At 41.6% G+C, this 24029-nt stretch overlaps 1 protein-coding gene across 14 annotated transcripts; it reads right to left on the bottom strand.

Annotated features, from left to right (window-relative positions):
• Nucleotides 1-2901: 2901 nt before the first annotated feature.
• On the bottom strand, nt 2902-19171 carry LOC307076868 (NLR family CARD domain-containing protein 3-like). 14 transcript variants are annotated; one of them, XM_079738078.1, is made up of 15 exons: nt 19036-19171; nt 17015-17111; nt 16791-16907; nt 16600-16716; nt 16409-16525; nt 16218-16334; nt 16024-16143; nt 14525-14625; nt 10272-12045; nt 8443-8616; nt 7189-7362; nt 5906-6079; nt 4629-4802; nt 3473-3646; nt 2902-3285 (listed from the first exon to the last, which is right to left on the bottom strand). In XM_079738078.1, exons 2-15 carry the CDS (start codon nt 17095-17097, stop codon nt 3264-3266), a joined length of 3438 nt encoding a protein of 1145 aa, XP_079594204.1. In that variant the 5' UTR covers nt 17098-17111; nt 19036-19171; the 3' UTR covers nt 2902-3263. The 14 variants fall into 14 exon arrangements, 13 of the variants coding, with proteins under 13 accessions (XP_079594204.1, XP_079594199.1, XP_079594211.1 ...); XM_079738073.1 differs by lacking the exon at nt 19036-19171 and adding an exon at nt 18130-18322; XM_079738085.1 differs by lacking the exon at nt 19036-19171 and adding an exon at nt 18130-18322 and having other exon boundaries at nt 5906-6007.
• Between the last annotated feature and the right edge of the window lie 4858 nt (nt 19172-24029).

Genomic DNA, 24029 nt, shown 5'->3' with positions numbered 1-24029 from the left:
TTTTTTTGCGATTGTTGCAATTTTATGCGATGAAATTGCGGCAACTTGCGAAAAATGCAGCTTTCCGATGACGTTCAGGTCGCGTAATTACGTCACTTCATAACGTTCCCATGGCAACAGAAGGAAATTGCTGCTCTTGTGTGAAGTAAACGCAACATTTTTCAACTTTCTGCTAAGATGTATGTGACTTTTTTGCAACGAAAATGCGGGGATTATGAAATCATGCAAGCCCCACATATTTTGCGCGGAAATCGGCATTTTATGCTGTGAAAGTGCGGCATATTTGAAAAAATGCGGTCCCGCATGAATATGCGGACTTTGGCTGATTATGCGTTGAATTATGCGATCGCATAATCGCGTTTTTCTGGAGGGACTGCTAAATGCGTTAGCCCTCCATGCAGCCTTTACTACAAACAGATGTATCTAAAGTTACATGCATACCCCCCAGAAAGTGGTCAGAACCTCAAACTATGCATTCTTTGTTATCTGTAATATGCATAAAGAAATTACCTCAAAAGTAAGTAAATTCAAATTGATATTGATTTGATTTCACAACATTTTGTTTAATATTGAACAACTTCATGTTCGGTTTGCAGTAACTTAGTTTTGATGAACACCTGTGCTCTAGAAGCTCCCAGTGTGTACAGGTGGAAGTTGTACACGCTGGGAAACAGCCACCTCATCTAGTGAGTAATCAGCTCTTTTTAAATGGATAACATTGGAAGGGAGGCATCGAGTCATGTCTCTAGGCGTTATAAAGAGCTTTATTTATCACAGAGCTGAAGGCAGCGAAAACTTGAACATTGGCGACCAACAGCTCAGAGTTGGTGAAAAAAACATGAGCGTTTTTTTTTTTTTTTACTTTTAGACTACTACAACAATAACAAATAACGCTACTCCTAAGTACAGTTAGTCCGAATGACTGCCGGGTGGAAGTATAACCTTAATAGTATAACCTTTATATTATAACGGTTGTAGTATTACGTTATAACTGACGGACGTCAACCGTCGCTATTTTGGCGGCAGCTCGACGTAGTCAGTCCGTCCGCCTCAGTCCAGACCTGGACCTATAAAGAAACAAACAACTTCACCGGTAACTTTAACTTCATTGACCGCCAGGCAGGCTAGCGAATTATCTGAGGGAATCAGGTGAGAGAACATCAGAGAACATTGTAAAGAAGTTACAGATAGTTCATGAAAACTTCTCGACGTCCCAGTAAAGAGCTGGTGTTGGGCCAATAGGGAGGGAAGCTGCAGCATCTTACCAGTGGAACCACAGGGAGTGTTGAATGTGTTGATTGTGTGTGTCCTCTCCTCCTGGATAAAGGTGGGGGTCATGATGTGTGTGTGTGTGTGTGTTTGTGTGTGTGTCCTCTCCTGAATAAAGGTGAGGGACAGGGGTCAGGGGGGGGGGGGCGTCGAAACTGACTCGCTCGTTTGGTAACTGTAGGCGGGGTACTTTCAGAAATGCATATCTCACTCAAAAAATCATGCACAGACTTTTTTTTGTATGCGTGTGGGAGCACCAGAGACCCAAAACATCACCTCAAATACCAGGAAAAGTGTTGTTTTCATAATATGTCCCCTTTAAGGTTGTGTAGCCGACGGCTGAATCCGATTTCATTGCTCATAGCAAAATCTAAGCCCTACCCCTCGCTGTTGCGCGTTCACGCCCCGTGGAGTCCCGTCCAAAACCCTTTTAAAGGCAGGGTAAGGCTAACATCCTCAAAATTGAGATTTTCGACGGGCACACTCAAAAAAACTGAGAACGCTGCAGTTGAGACTTGCTCCCACAATACCTTGCGAGAAAATGGAAAATCAAGAAAAATCCTGTGCAAGATGGCGGGCGAAAAGATGCGACAGACTTGAAAACCACAAATGTAAGTGTTTTCTATGTTAATAATCACGCAGCAGCCCGGCCGCGGTCGGGGAGCTTCTGGGCTCATGACGTATGATATCCATATGTTCCCTGTTCTAGGTACTCCAGGTGGAAGATAAGCTTTAATCCCCTGCCAAGTAATGCAAAAGTTTGTTTTAAAAATGCTTATTAGCCTGGAGAATCGTGGATCAATGTGATGTTGTTTCTATTTATAAACCAGTGTATTTTTTCATTTATTTTGGTAGAAATATCTATCTATCTATCTATCTATCTATCTATCTATCTATCTATCTATCTATGTGTGGCCATATAACACAGTTCTACCATATAATTCCTTCTTATTTGTTATTTGTTATGTTTTCTTTCAGGAGATCATTGAGGCCGCTGCCATCACAGAGCCCATCTCTCCACCACCTCAAGCAGCTCTTCTGCATTGGTAGCCCTAAAACCCCCAGGAAGATAGAGAGATTAACCATCCACTGATGGTTTAAAACGACCAAGTTATTGATAAAATATGATGGCTGATGGTTGATGCCTTTTTGTAATGCGCAATATTAGTTCCATTATATCACTGGTTCTTGTTTGTATGATATCTATTAGGGGTGTGCATCTCTCCTTTATAGGACGATCTGATACCTATCTAGATACATGTGCTACGATACGATTCAGGGACGATACATTTTAATATGGAACGATTCGATGCGATTCGATTCAATGTTCTAACGATCCGATGCAATTTGATGAGATATGAATCAATCTGATAGATACAGTTAATATTCATTTAACGTCAACGCATCCATTTTCTATTAATTAAAATAAGCCTCCTATAAAAATACATTGCCTACTTTCAAATATATGTATGGTATAGGGACCATGGAATCGTAGAATTTTATATTCATGCAAATAAAGTGTTTCTTCTTTAAAGTGTTCTTTTTCTTAACCGATTCTTATCTAATACCACCTTTAACATGTAGCTAAGTGACATTCAAAATAAATATTATATGACGAGGGACAGATTGTAGTATTAAAAAAAATCCTTTATTTAAACATGCCAATTACAGAATACATCATATAAATACCATTTCAGGTTAAACATCTTTACAATGGGGCTTGCTCGTTGCCCGAGACACTGGCAGCCAGTCTGTCCCTTGTAGCATCACCGGGTGTCTGGGTATCTGCTAGGGGGTCACACGGAGGTTGGGGGTCAAGCACTTCGAGTTGACTAATGATGACGTCACAGGGTAGGGACTACCGATGACGTCACAGGGTAGGGTTGTCCCATTTGGTAGGGGTAGGGGGTCAGCTTAGAAGTTGGGGTTAGGGTTGAGCAATGAGCAATGAATTCGGATTCAGCCATACACTTCTTTACACCTGGTTTCAGCCTTCACACTCCTCCGTGCTCCACACTGGGGGGGGGGGGGGGGGGGGGGGGAAGTGAGAGCAGCATGTTGAAACATTCACCCTCATCATCTGCTGTCTCATCACTTTCTGCACAACATGAGTTGCAGCTGCCTTTTCAAACCACTTCATGTAGCAGCGGCTTGAATCCTTGTAGCAGACTTTGTGCCTGAGTGTGAGCTACCCTCTCCATACCTGAGAGTGTCCAGTCTCCAGCGTGGATCCTCCAGTCCAGCAGAGAGCAGCGCAGCTCCTGAGTCTCCTGGGTGATTGTAGCTGAGGTCCAACTCCCTCAGATGGGAGGGGTTGGAGCTCAGAGCTGAGGCCAGAGAAGCAAAGCCTTCCTGTGTGACCAGGCAGCCAGACAAGCTACACACACACACACACGCACGCACACACACACACACACACACACACACACACACACACACACACACAAAAAAAAGCACTTTTACTTTTCTGGAGATTAATATGTTCAACGTCCTCTGATTTTCAACTCGTGGTATAACTGTTTGACCATTGAGTCCAATTGACCTGAGAGTTTCCAGTGAACAGTTTCGACTCCCCAGTCCAGCAGAGAGCAGCTTCACTCCTGAATCCTGCAGATCATTGGTACTCAAGTCCAGCTCTCAAACGAGAGGAATTGGAGCAGAGAACTGAGGCCTGAGGCTCTTTATAACGTTCAGTGATGGGAGTGCGGCTGTATTGTAACGCCGGTGTGATCGCTCTATTGGGAAACATGACCCACTTAAGTTCCAATGAAGACACTCTGCTTTGATCAGAAAACTAAAACACTGGTTTGTACTTTGTGCAAAGTGTCAATGAAATGTCACCGCAGCACTAGCACTATTCAAGAGCATTTGAAGAAATGCACTATTCTGGATGAACCAGAAGAGAGAATTAATCCTAATTGGACTATATTATCCAATCAGCAGACGGTTATTATTAGTAGGTATTTGATTGAGGAGGAGGAGGAGGAGGAAGAGTTGGTTGGTGAGGAAAAACATGTCACGGCGCTGTTGTTAAAAACAGAAAAAGACCCCCTATGCAATCAAAACATAAATAACTTATTTAAAGTGAGTGAATCTGTTCACATAAATGGACATAGATGGATAGTACGTGACCAAGGACATTTTCACATCTTATAAAGGGGTGCAAACACATTTGTTAGGGTGCCACCAAATAAAAAGGTAATGGCAGCAGTGCCACCGTTAGAAAATAAGTCTTGAGCCCTGAGAGGACATATTTTACTTATTTATTTAGACCTGTTAACTTTCTGGAGGTAAATCTGTTCAACGTCCTCTGATATGGAACTTGTGGTGTAACTGTTTGACCATTGAGTACAACTGACCTGAGAGTTTTCAGTGTACAGTGTGGACTCCCCAGTCCAGCAGAGAGCAGCTTCACTCCTGAATCCTTCAGCTGATTAATACTCAGGTCCAGCTCTCTCAGACTAGAGGAGTTGGAGCTGAGAACTGAGGCCAGAGCTTCACAGCATATCTCTGACAGCTGACAGCTATTCAGCCTTTACAAACAATAAACAGAATACATTAGGAACTTCAATGTTTTATTTGAAATTTGTTACAAGAAAAGTTTCATTAGTTTCACGAAATGTCAATACGGCAGATCTTTAAAACATCACTAACGTAGAGGTCAGATAACTAAAGATTCAACAAAGCTCCTGAACCTGTCCCTAAAAAGAGCCAGTTCTAAGAAGAAGCTGTTATTGAACTTTATTCAACAACTCTAAAGTCCAACTAACTGTCTGACTACATGATTATGAGTAGAATAGGAATGAAATAAAACATACACATTATACCATCATTAAAAAACTGAATCCAACGTACACCTTTAACTGTCATGGCAACATAAATTGAGTGAGATGGAGGTCTTGTGTTTGATAAGATGAGTGGTAATGGCGCTGCGATGCACGCAGACTGCCAAGGTTAAGTTCAGTGCTGCGTTAAAGCGCGGCTGTATTGCGGCGCCGGTGTGATCTCTCTATTGGGAAACACGACCCACTTAATTTCCAATGAAGACCCTCTGCTTTGATCAGAAAACTAAAACACTTGTTTGTACTTTGTGCAAAGTTTCAATGAAATGTCACTGCAGCACTAGCGCTATTCAAGAGCATGTGAAGAAATGCACTATTCTGGATGACCCAGAGAAGAAAATAAATCCTAATTAGAGTATATTATCCAATCAGCAGCGGGTTATTATTAGCAGGTATTTGATTGAGGAGGAGGAGGAGGAGGAGGAGGAAGAGTTGGGTGGTGAGGAAAGAGATGTCGCGGCGCTGGTGGTAAAAACAGAAAAAGACCCCCTATGCAATTAAAACATTAACAACTTATTTAAAGTGAGTGAATCTGTTTACATGAATGGACATAGATGGATAGAACGTGTCCAAGGAAATTTTCACATCTAATAAAGGGGTGCAAACACATTTGTTAGGGTGCCACCAAATTAATAAGGTAATGGCAGCAGTGCCACCGTTAGAAAATAAGTCTTGAGCCCTGAGAGGACATATTTTACTTATTTATTTAGACATGTTAACTTTCTGGAGGTCTGTTCAACGTCCTCTGAAATGGAACTTGTCGTGTAACTGTTTTACCATTGAGGAAAACTGACCTGAGAGTTTCCAGTGTACAGTGTGGACTCCCCAGTCCAGCAGAGAGCAGCTTCACTCCTTTATACTTCAGCCGATTGGTACTCAGGTCCAGCTCCCTCAGACTAGAGGATTTGGAGCAAAGAACTGAGGCCAGAGCTCCACAGCATATCTCTGACAGCTGACAGCCATTCAGCCTTCACAAACAATAAACAGAATACGTTAGGAACTTTAATTTTTTATTTGAAATTTTTTATTAGACATCTTTTATTAGTTTAACTAAATGTCAATATAGTAGATCTTCAAAACATCACTAACTTAGAGGTCAGATAACTAAAGATTCAACAAAGCTCCTGAACCTGTCCCTAAAAAGAGCCAGTTCTAAGAAGAAACTGTCATTGAACTTTATTAAACAATTCTAAAGTCCATCTTACTGTTTGACTACATGATTATGAGTAGAATAGAAATGTAATAAAACATACACATTATACCATCATTAACAAACTGAATTCAACGTACACCTTTAACTGTCATGGCAACACAAATAGAGTGAGATGGAGGTCTTGTGTTTGATGAGATGAGTGGTAATGGCGCTGCGATGCACGCAGACTGCCAAGGTTTAGTTCAGTGCTGGGAGCTACAATACAGCGCGGCTGTATTGTAGCGCCGGTGTGATCGCTCTATTGGGAAACACGACCCACTTAAGTTCCAATGAAGACACTGCTTTGATCAGAAAACTAAAACACTTGTTTGTACTTTGTGCAAAGTGTCAATGAAATGTCGCCGCAGCGATAGTGCTATTCAAGAGCATTTGAAGAAAAGCACTATTCTGGATGACCCAGAGAAGAAAATAAATCCTAATTGTGGTTTATTATCCACTCAGCAGCCGGTAATTATTAGTAGGTATTTGATTGAGGAGGAGGAGGAGCAGGAGGAAGAGTTGGTTTGTGAGGAAAGAGATGTCGCGGCGCTGGTGATAAAAACAGAAAAAGACCCCCTATGCAATCAAAACATTAACAATTTATACAAAGTGAGTGAATCTGTTCACATGAATGGACATAGATGGATGGTACGTGACCAAGAACATTTTCACATCTAATAAAGGGGTGCAACCACATTTGTTAGGGTGCCACCAAATTAATAAGGTAATGGCAGCAGTGCCGATGGTAGAAAATGTGTCTTGAGCCCTGAGAGGACATATTTTACTTATTTATTTAGACATGTTAACTTTCTGGAGGTAAATCTGTTTAACGTCCTCTAATATGGAACTTGTGGTGTAACTGTTTAACCATTGAGTAAAACTGACCTGAGAGTTTCCAGTGTACAGTGTGGACTGACCAGTCCAGCAGAGAGCAGCTTCACTCCTTTATAATTCAGCCGATTGGTACTCAGGTCCAGCTCTCTCAGACTAGAGGAGTTGGAGCTGAGAACTGAGGCCAGGGCTACACAGCATTTCTCTGAAAGGTGACAGCCATTCAACCTTCACAAACAATAAACAGAAAATGTTAGGAACTTTAATGTTTTATTTGTTATTTGTTATTAGAAATGTTTTATTAGTTTAACTAAATGTCAATACAGTAGATCTTCAAAACATCACTAACTTAGAGATCAGATAACAAAAGATTCAACAAGGATCCTGAACGTGTCCCTAAAAAGAGCCAGTTCTAAGAAGAAGCTGTTATTGAACTTTATTAAACAACTCTAAAGTCTACCTAACTGTCTGACTACATGATTATGAGTAGAACAGGAATGAAATAAAACATACACATTGTACCATCATTAACAAACTGAATCCAACGTACATCTTTAACTGTCATGGCAATAAAAATAGAGTGAGATGGATGTCTTGAGTTTGATGAGATGAGTGGTATTGGTGCTGCGATGCACGCAGAGTGCCGAAGTTTATTGGGAAACACGACCCACTTAAGTTCCAATGAAGACACTCTGCTTTGATCAGAAAACTTAAACACTGTTTTGTACTTTGTGCAAAGTTTCAATGAAATGTCGCCGCAGCGATAGCGCTATTCAAGAGTATTTGAAGAAATGCACTATTCTGGATGACCCAGAGAAGAAAATAAATCCAAATTTGAGTATATTAACCAATCAGCAGCCGGTTATTATTAGTAGGTATTTGATTGAGGAGGAGGAGGAGGAGGAGGAGGAGGAGGAGGAGGAGGAGGAGGAGGAGGAAGAGTTGGGTGGTCAGGAAAGAGATGTCGCGGCGCTGGTGATAAAAACAGAAAAAGACCCCCTATGCAATCAAAACATTAACAACTTATTTAAAGTGAGTGAATCTGTTCACATGAATGGACATATATGGATGGTAGGTGACCAAGGACATTTTCACATCTAATAAAGAGGTACAACCACATTTGTTAGGGTGCCAACAAATTAATAAGGTAATGGCAGCAGTGCCACGAGTAGAAAATGCGTCTTGAGCCCTGAGAGGACATATTTTACTTATTTATTCAGAACTGTTAACTTTCTGGAGGTAAATCAGTTCAACGTCCTCTGATATGGACCTTGTGGTGTAATTGTTTGACCATTGAGGAAAACTGACCTGAGAGTTTCCAGTGTACAGTGTGGACTGACCAGTCCAGCAGAGAGCAGCTTCACTCCTTTATAATTCAGCCGATTGGTACTCAGGTCCAGCTCTCTCAGACTAGAGGAGTTGGAGCTGAGAACTGAGGCCAGAGCTTCACAGCATCTCTTTGACAGATCACAGCCATTCAGCCTTCACACACAATAAACAGAACATGTTAGGAATTGTGATTAAAGTAACTTACATCTTTTACTTTTATCATAATGAATGTCTTGTTAAAATCTTTAATTAGAGATGTTTAATTAATTTAACTAATATAGACAAGTTAATACATTAGGTCCTTATGTTTATTCAATATTGAGTGTTTAATGAATATTATTTAAAAGCTGATTTATAGTATTTTAATTTTTTTTAATTTTTATTAATATTACATTTTATTGTAGTATTGTTTTGTAGTACACGACGACTCCCTGCAGTGGTCCTCGTACCCAACTCTGATTTAAAGGGGTCATATTATGGCAGTTTTTTACTGTTTATTATTTAATTTGTTTGATCGCATAGAATTGATTTAAAACAATAAAGGGTTGTCGAGCACATTGTTTTTTCTCCTACTTTTATGAATATTACAACCCCTATGTGAAACACCCAGTTGCTGAGAATTGTGAGGCAGTTAGATGGCTATGTGAAGGCTCTGCGTCTGGCAAAGCATACAAGGGACGTGTCCTTTCACAACGAAGAAAACCCCTTCTGACCATTGTTAACCAAAGCTTTACTTGAGGAGAGTAGCAAAATCAAACTGTTCTTCTGACTTAATGTAAATCATCTGATGATGCTCTCCCATTGACTCCCAGCAAAAGTACAAGCTTACGTCACCTCGTACCGGAGGTAATGGAAAGCCGTGATAGAATTCACAACAAGCTGTTTCTAGGCAGCTCAGTAACTGTGATTTGCTGTATTCGTTTACTCCCCGTTGTGTTAACTTTCTGGTATTGTAGCTTTGCCAACCATTTAAATACACGAAAAACATATGTAAACTGCAATAGGAGAAGCAAAATATGGAAAAGCATAATAGGACTCCTTTAAATCCCGTTCGGAGGAAGCTCCGGGGATTAGCAAACCAAGCTAGCCAAACGTCTAAACATCCCCGACACGAACGGAAACACGCATAAAACAATCCCCAAATACAAAAAAAATACTTCTGAAAAATCAGGAGTCGATTATTTCCGCAAAAGCATTTCTTTTCAAAAATAAGTCTGGAAAAGGCGGGGTCGTCTTATATTCAGGATCGTTTTATATTCGGGTGAGTACAGTAATAAGTACATGTTGAAATATAATTTAGCTGGGCGATCTCTAAAGATAATAAAGTACTATCCTCCTTTGTCTCTTCCCTCTCTCCTTTTTCCCGCTCACTCGTGACCTCTCACCCTTCCCCCACATAACCCTGAAGTCTCTATAACAACGCATCCTATTGGGTGAACCAAATAGTGTCCATAAAACCAAACGTACTGGAAAAGGTTAAAACGTTTTAAAATAGTGGGTTTCCTTTAATTAATAATGAACGTATATTCATTTAATGTATCCTTATCAATAGTAAATTATTTATATTCATATGAACACAGCTGTATTTAGCTATTAATAAACAATTGTTAATTCTTGGCTTTCCTTATTTATTATTTCAAAATAAATAGAGCTTTTGAGTTAATCTTTTCACCCTCATTACAAAACAAACATGTGTATTGTGATACATTTTATAAGTTAACCTTGAATTTTTTTTTGTTATTATAACTTGTATATTCTACTATTAGCTATATTGAGTGGTTTGTAATATATGTTATTAGTGAACCTACAGAGATGTTTTGGAAGCTTTGACCACTGGCAGCAGCCTCAGAAAACCCTCCTCTGAAGCAGAGTATTTCTTCAGGTCAAACACGTCCAGCTTCTCTTCTGATGACAGTAGGATGAAGACCAGAGCTGACCACTGAGCAGGAGAGAGAGATTCTTTGGAGAGTCTTCCTGATGTCAGGTACTGTTGGATCTCCTCCACAAGAGAATGGTCATTCAGCTCATTCAGACAGTTGAACAGATTTATGCTTCTCTCTGTAGAGAGATCTCCACCTATCTTCTCCTTGATGTAAGACACCGTTTCCTCACTGGTCTTTGAGCTACTTACTGTCTTTCTCAGCAGACCTTGTAGGACAATCGCATTGCTCTCCAGAGAGAGGCCCAGGAGGAAGCGGAGGAACAAGTCCAGGTGTCCGTTCTCACTCTGTAAGGCCTTGTCCACAGCACTCTGGTAGAGTTTAGACTGCTGGGTTTGTGGTTGTCCTGAGAACAGATTGACCCCAGTGTCGATGAATGACATAAAGACATATAGGGCAGCCAGAAACTCCTGGATGCTCAGATGGACAAAGCAGAATACCTTGTCCTGGTACAGCCCACACTCCTCTTTAAAGATCTGGGTGAACACTCCTGAGTACACAGAGGCTGCTCTGATATCGATGTCACACTCTGCCAGGTCTGCCTCGTAGAAGATCAGGTGGCCTTTCTCCAGCTGGTTAAGAGCCAGTTTTCCCAGAGAAACAATGATCTTCCTGCTCTCTGAACTCCAGTCTGGATCTGTTTCAGCTCTCCCATGATACTTCCTGCCCCCCTGTATGGACTGAACCCTCAGGAAGTGGCTGTACATCTGAGTCAAGGTCTTGGGCATCTCTTCTCCTATCTGGGATGTTTTGGAGAAGTCTTCCAGAACTGTAGCAGTGATCAAACAGAAGACTGGGATGTGACACATGATGTGGAGGCTTCGTGATTTCTTGATGTGGGAGATGATTGTGTTGGCCAGTGTCTCCTCTGTGAATCTCTTCCTGAAGTAGTCCTCCTTCTGTGGGTCGGTGAACCCTCTCACCTCTGTCACCATACCAACACACTCAGCAGGGATCTGATTGGCTGCCGCAGGGCGTGTGGTTATCCAGATGCGAGCGGAGGGAAGCAGATCGCCCCTGATGAGGTTTGTCAGCAGCACGTCCACCGAGGTGGACTTTGTGACATCAGTCCAGATCGGGTTTCTCTGGAAGTCCAGAGGAAGTCGGCACTCATCCAGACCATCCAAGATGAAGACAACTTGGAATCGGTCGAATCTGCAGATTCCTGCTTCTTTGGTCTCAATAAAGAAGTGATGAAGAAGTTCCACCAAGCTAAACTCTTTCCCGTTCAGTAAATTTAACTCTCTGAAAGTGAGGAGAAATGTGAATTGTATGTCGTGGTTTGCTTTGCCTTCAGCCCAGTCAAGAGTGAACTTGTGTGTTAAGACGGTTTTACCAATGCCGGCCACTCCAGTTGTCATTATTGTCCGGATTGGTTTATCTTGTCCAGGTAAGGGTTTAAAGATGTCCTCACATCTGATTAGTGTTTCCTCCTTGGCTGGTTTCCTGGAAGCTGTTTCAATCTGTCCGACCTCATGTTCCTGGTTGACCTCTCCACTGCCTCTCTCTGTAATGAAGAGCTCTGTGTAGAAGTAATTCAGATTTGTTCGCTGTCCTGCTTTAGCGATTCCCTCAAACACACACCTGAACTTCTTCTCCAAACGAGACTTGATTTTATGTTGGCACTCGACAGCAGCAGATCCTGAATGAGAAAACAACAGAAGACATCAGTTAGTGGATGGTGAAATCATTGGAACCAGGTCAATATTTCCTTTTAAATTATCAACTTTATCACCTTTAGTGGTTTCATTACTTGTGGTCGGAAGCTGGTCGTGACAAGGACTGCATGTTACAAATTCAAAATCTTCAAGACTATTTTGATATTTTTCAGAAATATGATTGGTCAAATGATGATATAACATGCTGATATAACAAGATAGTGTTGCATCTCTTCCACTGAGTTATTCTGCTCTTGATCTGCAGTATAATGATTCATGATATTTAACCTGATACCCCCAAAATAACCCTACGTATCTGGATCAAACCATTTACCTGATACCCCCACAATAACCCTACATACGTGGATCAGTGGAGGATCCTCCTTAACATTGTTGAGAATAAAAATGTAGATAGCCCGTACTACTGTAATGAATTACTGCCCTTAAATATGACTACTTTAATGCCTTTGTATATGTAATGTTATTTTCCCTGGGTAAAGGGACATTAGCACCACCTATCGCCTATTGACAATTACTTCGGGGAGGACGTTTCTCCCTCAGCCTCCATTGACTCCCATTAATTTCCCGAAAGTGTTGGCGGCCGGTGAATAACATTGGGTTCAATGGGAGAGAGGAGGAAAGTCCTCCTCTGAGTGGGTGTGATTAGCTAAGGGATCTGAATCACGCCAACGTCTATTCACAAATTGGCTGGAGCAATGGCTGCGCTATGAACCAATAAGAGGAGCCCTGGCTGCGCTATGAACCAATAAGAGGAGCCCTGGCTGCGCTATGAACCAATAAGAGGAGCCCTGGCTGTGGAGCAGCCCGGAGGGCGGGGTTATCCCCTCGAGACTAGGCTACGAGAACCAGCGAACCGGCTCAGTCGAATGCCTCGTTTCCACCGAGCGGTGCGCTACTGTTCTTTGCGCTACAGTCCGGCTCTGTTCGCTTTATTTTGGTGTTTCTGCCAAGCGGTGCGATTCGGTGCGGCTCTTTTCGCTTATATTGGCGTTTCCACCACCAAAAGTTGGGAAAGGTCCCGAAATAAACACGCTGAGCTAACATATTTTTTGACACTCCTCTGTTGGTGTAGGAGCCGCATTGAAGTTTTTTATGTTTTGATTGACTCACTAATTTCTCCTTCTTCCCCACCTGTGATGAGTGAACACCTGCGACCGGTGCTGATGTCGCACCCTTTAAATAGGTGACGGGAGTGCGTGACGGGGAGAAGACGGGCAAGCAGATACAATTATTGACCGTTCTGTTTGTGAACACATTGATAAAGATACTTGCTTTGCATCCTTATTTTGTTATATGTTATTAACAATAAATGACGGCCAATTGACAGCCTTGGACAGTCAAACTCTCACTATTTTTTGGACACAAACTGCCCGTCAAACAATGCCATCACCTGCTTTCTCTGTGTGGCAAAAGGATAAGAAACTTGGAACTTGGGGTTATAGGAAAAACAAGACCACGGTTTTTCACCACTACAGTTGGGTTACCAAGCCTTTTGAAAGGGTGGCAAAAAACGTGGAGCTACACACGCCGTTATTCTGAAATCACTTTAAAGGTCCCATGGCCTGCCACCAGGTGGGGTGTGATTAGCCGCTACAAGCCGTTTTGGAAATTTGCCCCTTATGACATCACAGGTGGGCGTGTCCACCTAGATGTGTGACGGATAGATGAGCAACGTTTGCTACAGTCCACCGGGTAGGCTGGTAGACTGATCTATCCAGCACACACCTAGGTGGACATGCCCACCTGTGATGTCATGAGGGGCAGATTTCCAAAACGGCTTGTACCGGCTAATCACACCACACCTGGTGGCATGTCATGGGACCTATAAAATATCCCGTTTGGTATGACCAAATCACTGATATTTTTGCAACACAAACAGCGAGGAGGATTGACTTGATCTATAAATGAAGTCCCTCAATCTTAATTGACTTAACACCATGACCAACATTCTGAAACATCCATTAACATCCACATTTGACACAAACAATGTTAGGCTTACAGCCCATGTAAATAGTTGTGAAATAATGTTCTTTTTGTTCTTTAATTGTTTGTTACTCTGACCGTTCTGTTTGATATTGTGGAAAGGATGTTAGTGAATGATTCGGAGCATGCATTTTAAATGGCATCACTTTTGGTCTTGTGTCCTCATTTTTCTTAAAACAATTGTAGCTGAAAATAAACATAGCCAAATTACAACCAATAGCTTCAGTCATTGAGGGCAAAAATAGACCCAATGATAGGCCCAGATTTCTTTATTTAGTTTTACAAATCAAGAGTAGGGTGCCCTTGTAGTCCAAGACATGCTGCCCACCAGCTTTCATACTGCTACTACTAGTCTCATACTACTCCTTAAAATTAGAATTTCTTCTGTTCTCAAGATAAGAGTCTCTTTTGCCCTTCAAAATAATTGTCTCCTCTGTCTTCAAAGTAAGAGTCTCTTACCGTCCCACAGTGGGTCGGCCAGTTCCACCTGGTTCATCTCCTTCTCTGTTTGATGCTGCTGTACAGACTGAGCACTGGTAACCTTTGACCTCTCCTGGTGTCTGTGGAGAACACACACACACACACACACACACACACACACACACACACACACAAAATTGTATTTTCCCTGACTTGTAAACATCAGCATCGATAAAGTCACGGAAAAAAAAAACATCTGGAAGTTAGGATTTGTGGAGGTTGTTGCATTTGATGATTTATTGCAGGGTTACTCAACTACTTTCTCATGACTTTTCAATCCAATAATCTTTCTCAGATTATTGAAATGGAAATTAAGTACTCTTCATACTGTGCATAGAGTGTTTATTCACAATGCGTTTAGCTAACATAGAAAATAGAGCAGTCAGTTTCTGCATTTATACACAGACCTGTGTTATTCTTCATCGATTATTTGTTTCAATAAATAACTTCACCTCCAAAGATAACTTCTAACTGTTCAATGTTTGTTATACATTGAACCATTAAACATTAAACCTGTGATGTCTGCTACAAGTCGTTCTATTATTCATTTCATTCATACTATTCAAACAGCAGAATAAACGTCCTCAGCCATGAATCAATCCAGCACCAAGTGGTCCTGTGATCGGACATTGGTACTGTTGGGACAGACTGTTCTCCAGCTCATCATCGGTCTCTACAGCAGGCGCTCTGTGAAGGGTTTCTTATCGGGACCAAGAGGCCATGCGACACGGAGGGAGGCTGTGGTACCGCTCTCTGGTTCAGGACCGTTATAGCCCCCTCTGGTGGTCGTTCAGAGAGGTTCTGCTCTCTGGTTCAGTACCGTTATAGCCCCCTCTGGTGGTCGTTCAGAGAGGTTCTGCTCTCTGGTTAAGGACCGTTATAGCCCCCTCTGGTGGTCGTTCAGGGAGGTTCTGCTCGCTGGTTCAGGAACGTTATAGCCCCCTCTGGTGGTCGTTCAGAGAGGTTCTGCTCTTTGATTCAACGAGCATCAGACCCATCGGTGTGTTCCACTGGAGCTGGACTGACGCACCGAGTGATGTGGTGCGTCCCAGAGTGTGTTCTTCTGTTATTGCCATAGCCGTGTTGCAGATCAACTTACAGGCTTTGGTCCTGCGTTACTGAACGGATATTTCACTCCTCGTTTAAATGTCAAAGTTCATTGTCTACCTTTCTCCTTTCCAATGTGAACAATCGCTTTTGAGCTGTCTTATTTTGTTTCTGAGCTCTCTACTTTGCCACCGCAGAGGCAGACGTTGGCCTATGCACAGAGAGGGCAGGTCCTGTGGGCGGGGCTAACTGGACAGAAGGGGTTCCTATTGGAGGAAATTAAACTAGCTCTCATTCCCGCTCAGAAATAGCTCCTTCCTGGGGGTAATAGATCCTGATTGATTATGTTCTGATTAATGGTCGACGTGCCCGATCAAGATGATCCGCGGGCCACCAGCTGAACAACCCTGATGTATTGGTTGAATCCTCACCTTTCCTTAGAAAGTTGGTGATTTCCATCTTTAAAGTAAAGAGCTTGCTCCGTAGACCAGTCACTCTTCATGGAGACACAGCATGGTCCAGGGGAGTCTGCTCTCTGCTGCTGGACTCTTCTAGAAAAACAAGAACCAGGATTTATGGACGTTTGATAGAAGCTGTATCTTTATAATATCTGATAAATCCTCACCTCTTCTCAATAGACTGATTTGCATCTTTAAAGTTAAGAGGTTGTTCCATAGACCAGTCACTCTTCATGGAGACACATCTGGGTCCAGGGGAGTCTGCTCTCTGCTGCTGGACTCTTCTAGAAAAACAAGAACCAGGATTTATGGACGTTTGATAGAAGCTGTATCTTTATAATATCTGATAAATCCTCACCTCTTCTCAATAGACTGATTTGCATCTTTAAAGTTAAGAGGTTGTTCCATAGACCAGTCACTCTTCATGGAGACACATCTGGGTCCAGGGGAGTCTGCTGTCTGCTGCTGGACTCTTCTAGAAAAACAAGAACCAGGATTTATGGACGTTTGATAGAAGCTGTATCTTTATAATATCTGATAAATCCTCACCTCTTCTCAATAGACTGATTTGCATCTTTAAAGTTAAGAGGTTGTTCCATAGACCAGTCACTCTTCATGGAGACACATCTGGGTCCAGGGGAGTCTGCTCTCTGCTGCTGGACTCTTCTAGGAAATCAAGAACCAGGATTTATGGACGTTTGATAGAAGCTGTATCTTTATAACATCTGATAAATACTCACCTCTTCTCAATAGACTGATTTCCATCTTTAAAGTTAAGAGGTAGTTCCATAGAGCAGTCACTCTTCATGGAGACACAGCTGGGTCCAGGGGAGTCTACTCTCTGCTGCTGCTCTGGGCTTCAACACACACAGCTGTTACTCAGAATAATGATGGAGTCATGAGATATCACTGCTAAGCTCCGAGATGGACAACAGTCACAGACAGTGAGAGATCCTCTTCTTACCTCCTAGCTTTGCTCTGGCAGCCATGTTCCCCAGACAGAGTGGTTTTAGAGGTAGGACCCCCCTCCTCCCTCTCCTCATCCATAGTAGACTGGAGACCTGGACACAAACAAAACTACATATTTACAGAACGTAAAATTACTGCATTGAAGACTTCATATCCTCCTCCTGTCTGTCGACACAGCACTCGAGTTGAGGGGGGATGAGGGGGGATGGCATCCCCCTTTGGAATTAAAATGATCAAAATCATCCCCCTTCTGAAACAGCCATCTTCCCTTCCCATCCACAGTTATTTTAGCAATTAATGTGGAAATGTAACCGCTATTTCATTTTCAACATTTAGTTTTTATTGAGTAGGCTAAAATACTGTGGACGAGGGGCACGTGCACACACAAATTTATGTCACGTCAGTCAGCGACATAGCAACGCAGCCTGCGCAGGTGATTTCAGCGTCATGGCCAAGAGACAAGGAAAGCTTGATCTGAGGGACTTCGGCTTTAAGAGGACACAGAAGGTAAGTCAAGAGAGACTAAAGATACGCGTAACTACTAAAAACATGGTAATGAAACGTAGTTTTTTTTTCAATTCGGAGCAACGTTACTTTTCCCAGGGACAGATTTGACAGCGATACTACATTCTCAGGCAGTATGCTATTGCGCAAGCACGCAGGCGCGCAGCAAGCGTGCCTGCGTGCTTTCACGAGCTCTCATTCCACACCGTACGAGACAAACGCTGGTAGCGTGAAGCTGTCTCTGCATCTCAGACATCGCTTTCTTCTGTCTGGATCTACACACTCTATCACTATATGTCTAGATCTCATACACATCATTATGAGGATGATTCCTTATTTCTGAAACACTGAATTATCTTCCAATAGATCATAGTCACTACAGAACAAGAGTCTACAGATCAGTGGGCTATCCTGTTAAAGACGACCATAAAACCACCAATAAGTAACTAATGTTCTGACCCATATTAATTTATTCAGACAGGTTCTCTCTCTGAGTTCAATGTCTTATTTAGAGCAGGAACCTGGAAACACTGAACTTGGACTGGAAACATTTAGAACATATCAATACAGTGAGAATATGCAAACACGACATTTGGCGAGCTGTACCTCAGCTTCTCTGTGATGCAAAAGTGTGCTGCCCCGTGTCGTATGGAAACATAAAACCACAGAAGGATGGAAAGTAAGATCCGTTGAAGGAAGAGATTCAGGTGTTCACCAAAACATAAAGTAAGTGTTCAGAACCGATACAGAACATTAACACGGTTCTAAAGGTTCTGAGTAAAGATTGAGCTGCTGGGCTCCTCAGTGAGGACCGATCGAATAAGGAAGGAGATTGAATAAGGAAGGAGTCTTTGAACAACAGCTAACTACGCGTAAAGCCATTATGATATCAGGGCTGGGTTTCTAGAATTACTGGTTTACCTGTACCACACACACACACACACACACACACACACACACACACACACACACACACACACACACACACACACACACACACACACACACACACACTTATTAATATATAAATAAGAAGATGAAACTTAAAACTTTATCAAAGAATAAAATAAAGACAAAAACAATGTACACCTTTTACAGAATACTTGCTCAGTGTAAATATAATTACACAGGATACTGGCTGAGTATGAGTATAAGTACACAGGATACTGCCTCAGTATGCGACCATACTGAGCAATTTCTAAAAAGGGAAGGCCATTTCAAGACTTCAAATGGCACTGCACGCAAGTTATTTTTTTATTTTCTATTAGGCCTGATGCAATAGTTGCTGTCGAAAACTAGCATGTTGGGTAACCTTGCTCACTTGTTTGGCAAACAGCTGCTTTCTGTCAGTCTTGTCAAAACAGATGTCAAGTGTGTGTGCTAAGACGGAGGGCTGTCCCGAATACCATTTTGCAGGCTTCGAATACTCGTTGGATATTCTGAGCGAGTATTCCAATACTCGTTCAAAAACAACATTAATAATTGAACAGTAAAAAAGTCGGAGTTCCTTACTTTGCTGTTGTTCCGTTCCAAATCAGCTGTCAACTGTGCCATCGTAGCCCTTACAGGAGCTTATCAATTCATCCCGTAACGTGCATATAAATCCATGCAAAGATCCAATGTTTAGTCGTTTGTGTCCATATTAAATCCATCATTGACCGGGTATTCCTTTGACAAAAGCCAGTCTGTGAATGCGCAATGGCAGGGCTGCATAGCGAACAAACGAATGTTCCAAACAAATGTTCCAATTGACTTATGATGGTGTAGCCATGCATGTTGTTTTATTGTTAATATGTCAATTTTTTTTTTATTGAAAATACTTTGTATAGATGCATTATCCCCAAACTTGTAATCGTAACACCTTTGAAATGAACATGACTTAACATGGCAGATACCTGTGTATTGTTTATCGTATGCGGTAAGAGTGTAACATTTTCAACTCAGTTCCTTGGTAGCGCCTACTTACAGTAAAAATCACTTCTGATGGAAAAAATTATGTGTATGAAAAACACTTTTCTTATCTATTGTTACTAATATATTGTTTAAAATGCCCGCATATATTAAAAAAATATATAGCGTATAAAAAGTGGCTGGTAGGCAAATTTTTTTTTTCCATCTCTGCCTCTGTCCCCCGCACTTTTTACAGCCATTACAACCATTCAATTAATTTCTTAGACGTGGAAACGCGTTTTTCCAAGCCGCCTTTGAACGCACCATGAGCAGGCGGAACCAGGTGGCAAACACCGCTGTCGTGTTGTGATTTCAATCACACAGAGGCTGATTCAGATCTGTTTTAAGCATGTTCAGCAAACCAGCAGCTGCCAAGAGGCAAAAAACTTTACATTGTGTTTTCCAAACAAACCGTGTAAGTTGAGTAATGCTGTTGCATGTTGTTTAGTTAAATGATGACTGACTTATAGATGTCAATATATCAAGTTAAGCTAGTTAACAATTGTTAACTGTTGGGTGACCAGATGTCCCGCTTTGTGCGGGACAGTCCCGCATTTCCATGACTTTGAACGCGTCCCGCAAATTGAGACGTTGTCCCGCATTGTTATTGACAGTCAGACTCGATTTTTTTTTTTTTGGAAATGCGTGATTTATCATCTAGCATTTATCAAATAGCTGCGTGCGGAGACAGCAGGACTGTCATCAGGGGGAGGGGCAGGTTGTTTGATCATGTCAATGAAACTTGGTCTCGGACGCAGGTTAAGGGCACGCCCACCACCAAGAAGCAATGCAAGGGCGATCCTAGTCAATCGCCTAGGGCGGCAAATGCGTTGAAGGCGCCCTCTGGTGGCGGCCTTAATTAATTATGAAATATAACTAAATAAGCGAAATAAAAGACGTTTATCAAATATGTTTCTAAATAGAACGGACAAGGGGGAACGGGGGATTATCTGTTATTGCGGACTGAAACCCCCACTGAAGGTCCCAGGTCGCCTCCTCTCTCTCTCTAAGTTTTGCTTTGCACATTTATTATCTATATCATTGCAGGAGAAATTGTAGGAGAAATAATAACTGGCTAAGGAAATGTCTATAGGATAAGAGTGACTCTAAGATTAGCATTTCCACAGCTATTTCTGAACTAGTCTTATTTATACTCTAAATTGTTATTGTCTGTGTGTCAATAGGTAGCACAGGGAGAAGGTCATGTCTCAGGGGAGAGACCAGGCTGCAGCATTGACAGTCAGGGAGAGGCTTCAGACAGATACAACAGAGGAGGGATCTTCTGTGGCCACTTTAAAACCCCATCAGCCAGATCCTAAGACCATTGTGTCTCAGAAGTTGGCAGATAAAACTCTAAGATTTCGGAGACAATGGCATCAGGACTTCCCTTGGCTTGATTTCATCCCAGGTGTTGAAGGGGCATTGTGCTTTCACTGTCACAAATGGACTTCATTTTCATTGACTGGCTAGACAGAACTCCCAATTCATGAGCCCACTGCAAAGAGTCACGAACAACAGAAGACACTGTGCAGGCATGCTGTGTGATTAGGTTCACACAATGGGCCCCGCAATGTATCACAATGGGCCCCGCTTATGATCAGGAAACTTGAAAAAGTACTCTTAACAGGAGTGACAGATGATGATGTTTTGCTGCAATACCCAGCAGTGTACAGACCTTCTCTTCAAGTGCAATTAGCAATGTTCAAGTCCAAGTATGACTTTCAGTCAAGCAGTGAAGCTGCTACCATTCTGCAAGGAATGTTGCCAGAAGTCAGGGGTCTCTTTGAAGTAGAAATACTTGTGCGGTTGCTTCTTACTGTGCCTGCCTCCTCCGCTGAGGCTGAAAGAAGCTTCAGTGGACTTCGGAGGTTAAAAGCCTGGCTCCGAAGCACAATGACACAGTCTCGGCTCAACAGTGTTGCTGTATGTCATATCCACAAAGATAAACTGGACAAACTAAATAGGAGACAATTTGCTCAGCAATTCATTGCGGATAATGAGAGGCGCAGAATCACATTTGGGTGCTTCACTTAGGTGAGATCAGTGTACTGTGTACAGTGTACTACATATATGTTGTAGTGACTAGATCATGACTGACATGTGATACCACAATGTCTGGGGGCACCCAGTATTGCTTTCATGGAAAATGGAATGCACCTTGCAGTCCATGCTAAGTTCAAAAATACATTCTGTGAGTATTGGAACTGTTAGGGGAATAAAAATGTTTGACTGTAGATTGTAAACTGATAAAATTGAAATAAATGAATAAAAAATGTGGCCAGATGTCATCCAAGGCCCAAAGAAGGGCCACAAATATTTACATCAGTTATTTAACTGTAGAGGATAATCAACAAAGAAACGTTGTTACTTTTTATTTAATATAACCATTATTTTATTTTTATTATATCATTGTTTCTAGTTGTGTCTAAAAGTAACCTAGAACTGAAAATATTATTTTGTAATATAGCTAATCAGGAGAGCCTGTAGCCTATGATTCCCTTAGTTCAAAAGGGAAATACTGACATGATGTTTAAAGATGTAGTTTTATTTAATTTCAAAGAGACTTTTTGTTTATTATTTATTATTTGCAGATATTATTTGGCTACTGCATTATTTGTGTTTTAATGGCAGCAGGTATAGGTCATACCATTTGTCTTAGTCTTGATTCATTTTGCACATCTGCTCTGTCATAGTTGACGACAGCAAATGTAAAATTGCTACATCTTCATGTCGATATGTTTATTGTTGTCACTTTCACTTGTCACTTCTTGCCATTAAATTAAATGATGTGGCTTATTACACTGTGACCTTGTCACTTCCATTCCATTTTGGTTCTGATAATTTGAAACAGGAATGGTGTTTGACAGAACTTTTCTTGTTCAGTGTTGTCATTTGGCGCTTAATTATCTGGCTACTTACCCTGTAGATGCTCGACGGTCATTCTGTGTCAACTCAACCAGAGTTTGGCAGCTTTAGATTTTAGATTTTGACTTTAGATTTTGATAGTATATCATTTTAAAGAGCTAAAGTCGGTCCCCAGGTGCTGTGCTGTTTGTGGGTATGTGGTTCTTTAGCCACTAAGGAGAGGTGCAACTGAATGCGAGAGGATGATAAATCACTCAATAGACCTCTGAACAATTTGTCCCCCTCACTTCTGAAATGATGGCTACGCCCCTATATTAGACTACAATTCAGGTCAACTTGAACGTCCCCTTGAACTCTCCTCCTTTGTCTCCTCCCTCTATCTCCTTGTTTCTGTTCACTCGTGACCTCTCACCCTTCACCCACATGACCCTGAATTCTCTATATCAACGCATCCTATTTGTTGAACCAAATAGTGTCTATAAAACCAAACGAACTTGACTGAAGGTTAAAAACTTTTAAAATAACGGGTTACCTTTAATTAATAATGAACACATATTTATTTAATGTATCCTTATCAATAATAACCTATTTATACTCATTGCTAGATCTTTGAACACAGCTGTATTTAAATATTAATAAACAATTGTTAATTCTTTGCTTTCCTTATTTATTATTTCAAAATAAATAGAGCTTTTGAGTTTGACTTTTCACCCTCATTACAAACATGTGTATTGTGATACATTTTATAAGTTAACCTTGAATTTTTTTGGGGTATTATAACTTGTGTATTCTACTATTAGGTATATTGGGTTGTTTGTATGTAATACATGTTATTAGTGAACCTACAGAGATGTTTTCTATATTATTATAACTTTTTATATTCTAGTATTATGTATATTGTGTTGTGTGTATTGTAATACACGTAATTAGTGAACCTACAGAGATGTTTTGGAGGCTTTGAACACTGGCAGCAGCCTCAGAAGACCCTCCTCTGAAGCAGAGTATTTCTTCAGGTCAAACACGTCCAGCTCCTCTTCTGACGACAGTAAGATGAAGACCAGAGCTGACCACTGAGCAGGAGAGAGAGATTCTTTGGAGACTCTTCCTGATGTCAGGTACTGTTGGATCTGCTCCACTAGAGAACGGTCGTTCAGCTCATTTAGACAGTGGAACAGATTAATGCTTCTCTCTGGCGAGAGATCTCCACCTATCTTCTCCTTGATGTAAGACACCGTTTCCTCACTGGTCTTTGATCTACTTACTGTCTTTCTCAGCAGACCTTGTAGGACAATCGCATTGCTCTCCAGAGAGAGGCCCAGGAGGAAGCGGAGGAACAAGTCCAGGTGTCCGTTCTCACTCTGTAAGGCCTTGTCCACAGCACTCCGGTAGAGATTGACTTTTCCTTTTTTTCCTTTGTTTCTAAAAAATATAGACAACTTTGTTTTTGGTTGTTCTAAGAGCAGATTGACCCCAGTTTCGATGAATGACATGAAGACATAAAGGGCAGCCAGAAACTCCTGGATGCTCAGATGGACAAAGCAGAACACCTTCTCATGGTACAGCCCACACTCCTCTTTAAAGATCTGTGGGAACACTCCTAAGTACACTGAGGCTGCTCTGATATCGATGTCACACTCTGCCAGGTCTGCCTCGTAGAAGATAAGGTGGCCTTTCTCCAGGTGGATAAGAGC

The sequence above is a fragment of the Pollachius pollachius genome (assembly GCF_949987615.1).
Source record: "Pollachius pollachius genome assembly, chromosome: 1".
NCBI classification, from domain to species: domain Eukaryota; kingdom Metazoa; phylum Chordata; class Actinopteri; order Gadiformes; family Gadidae; genus Pollachius; species Pollachius pollachius.
Note: the sequence above shows the minus strand (reverse complement) of the source record. Positions and strands in the feature narration are given on the sequence as shown.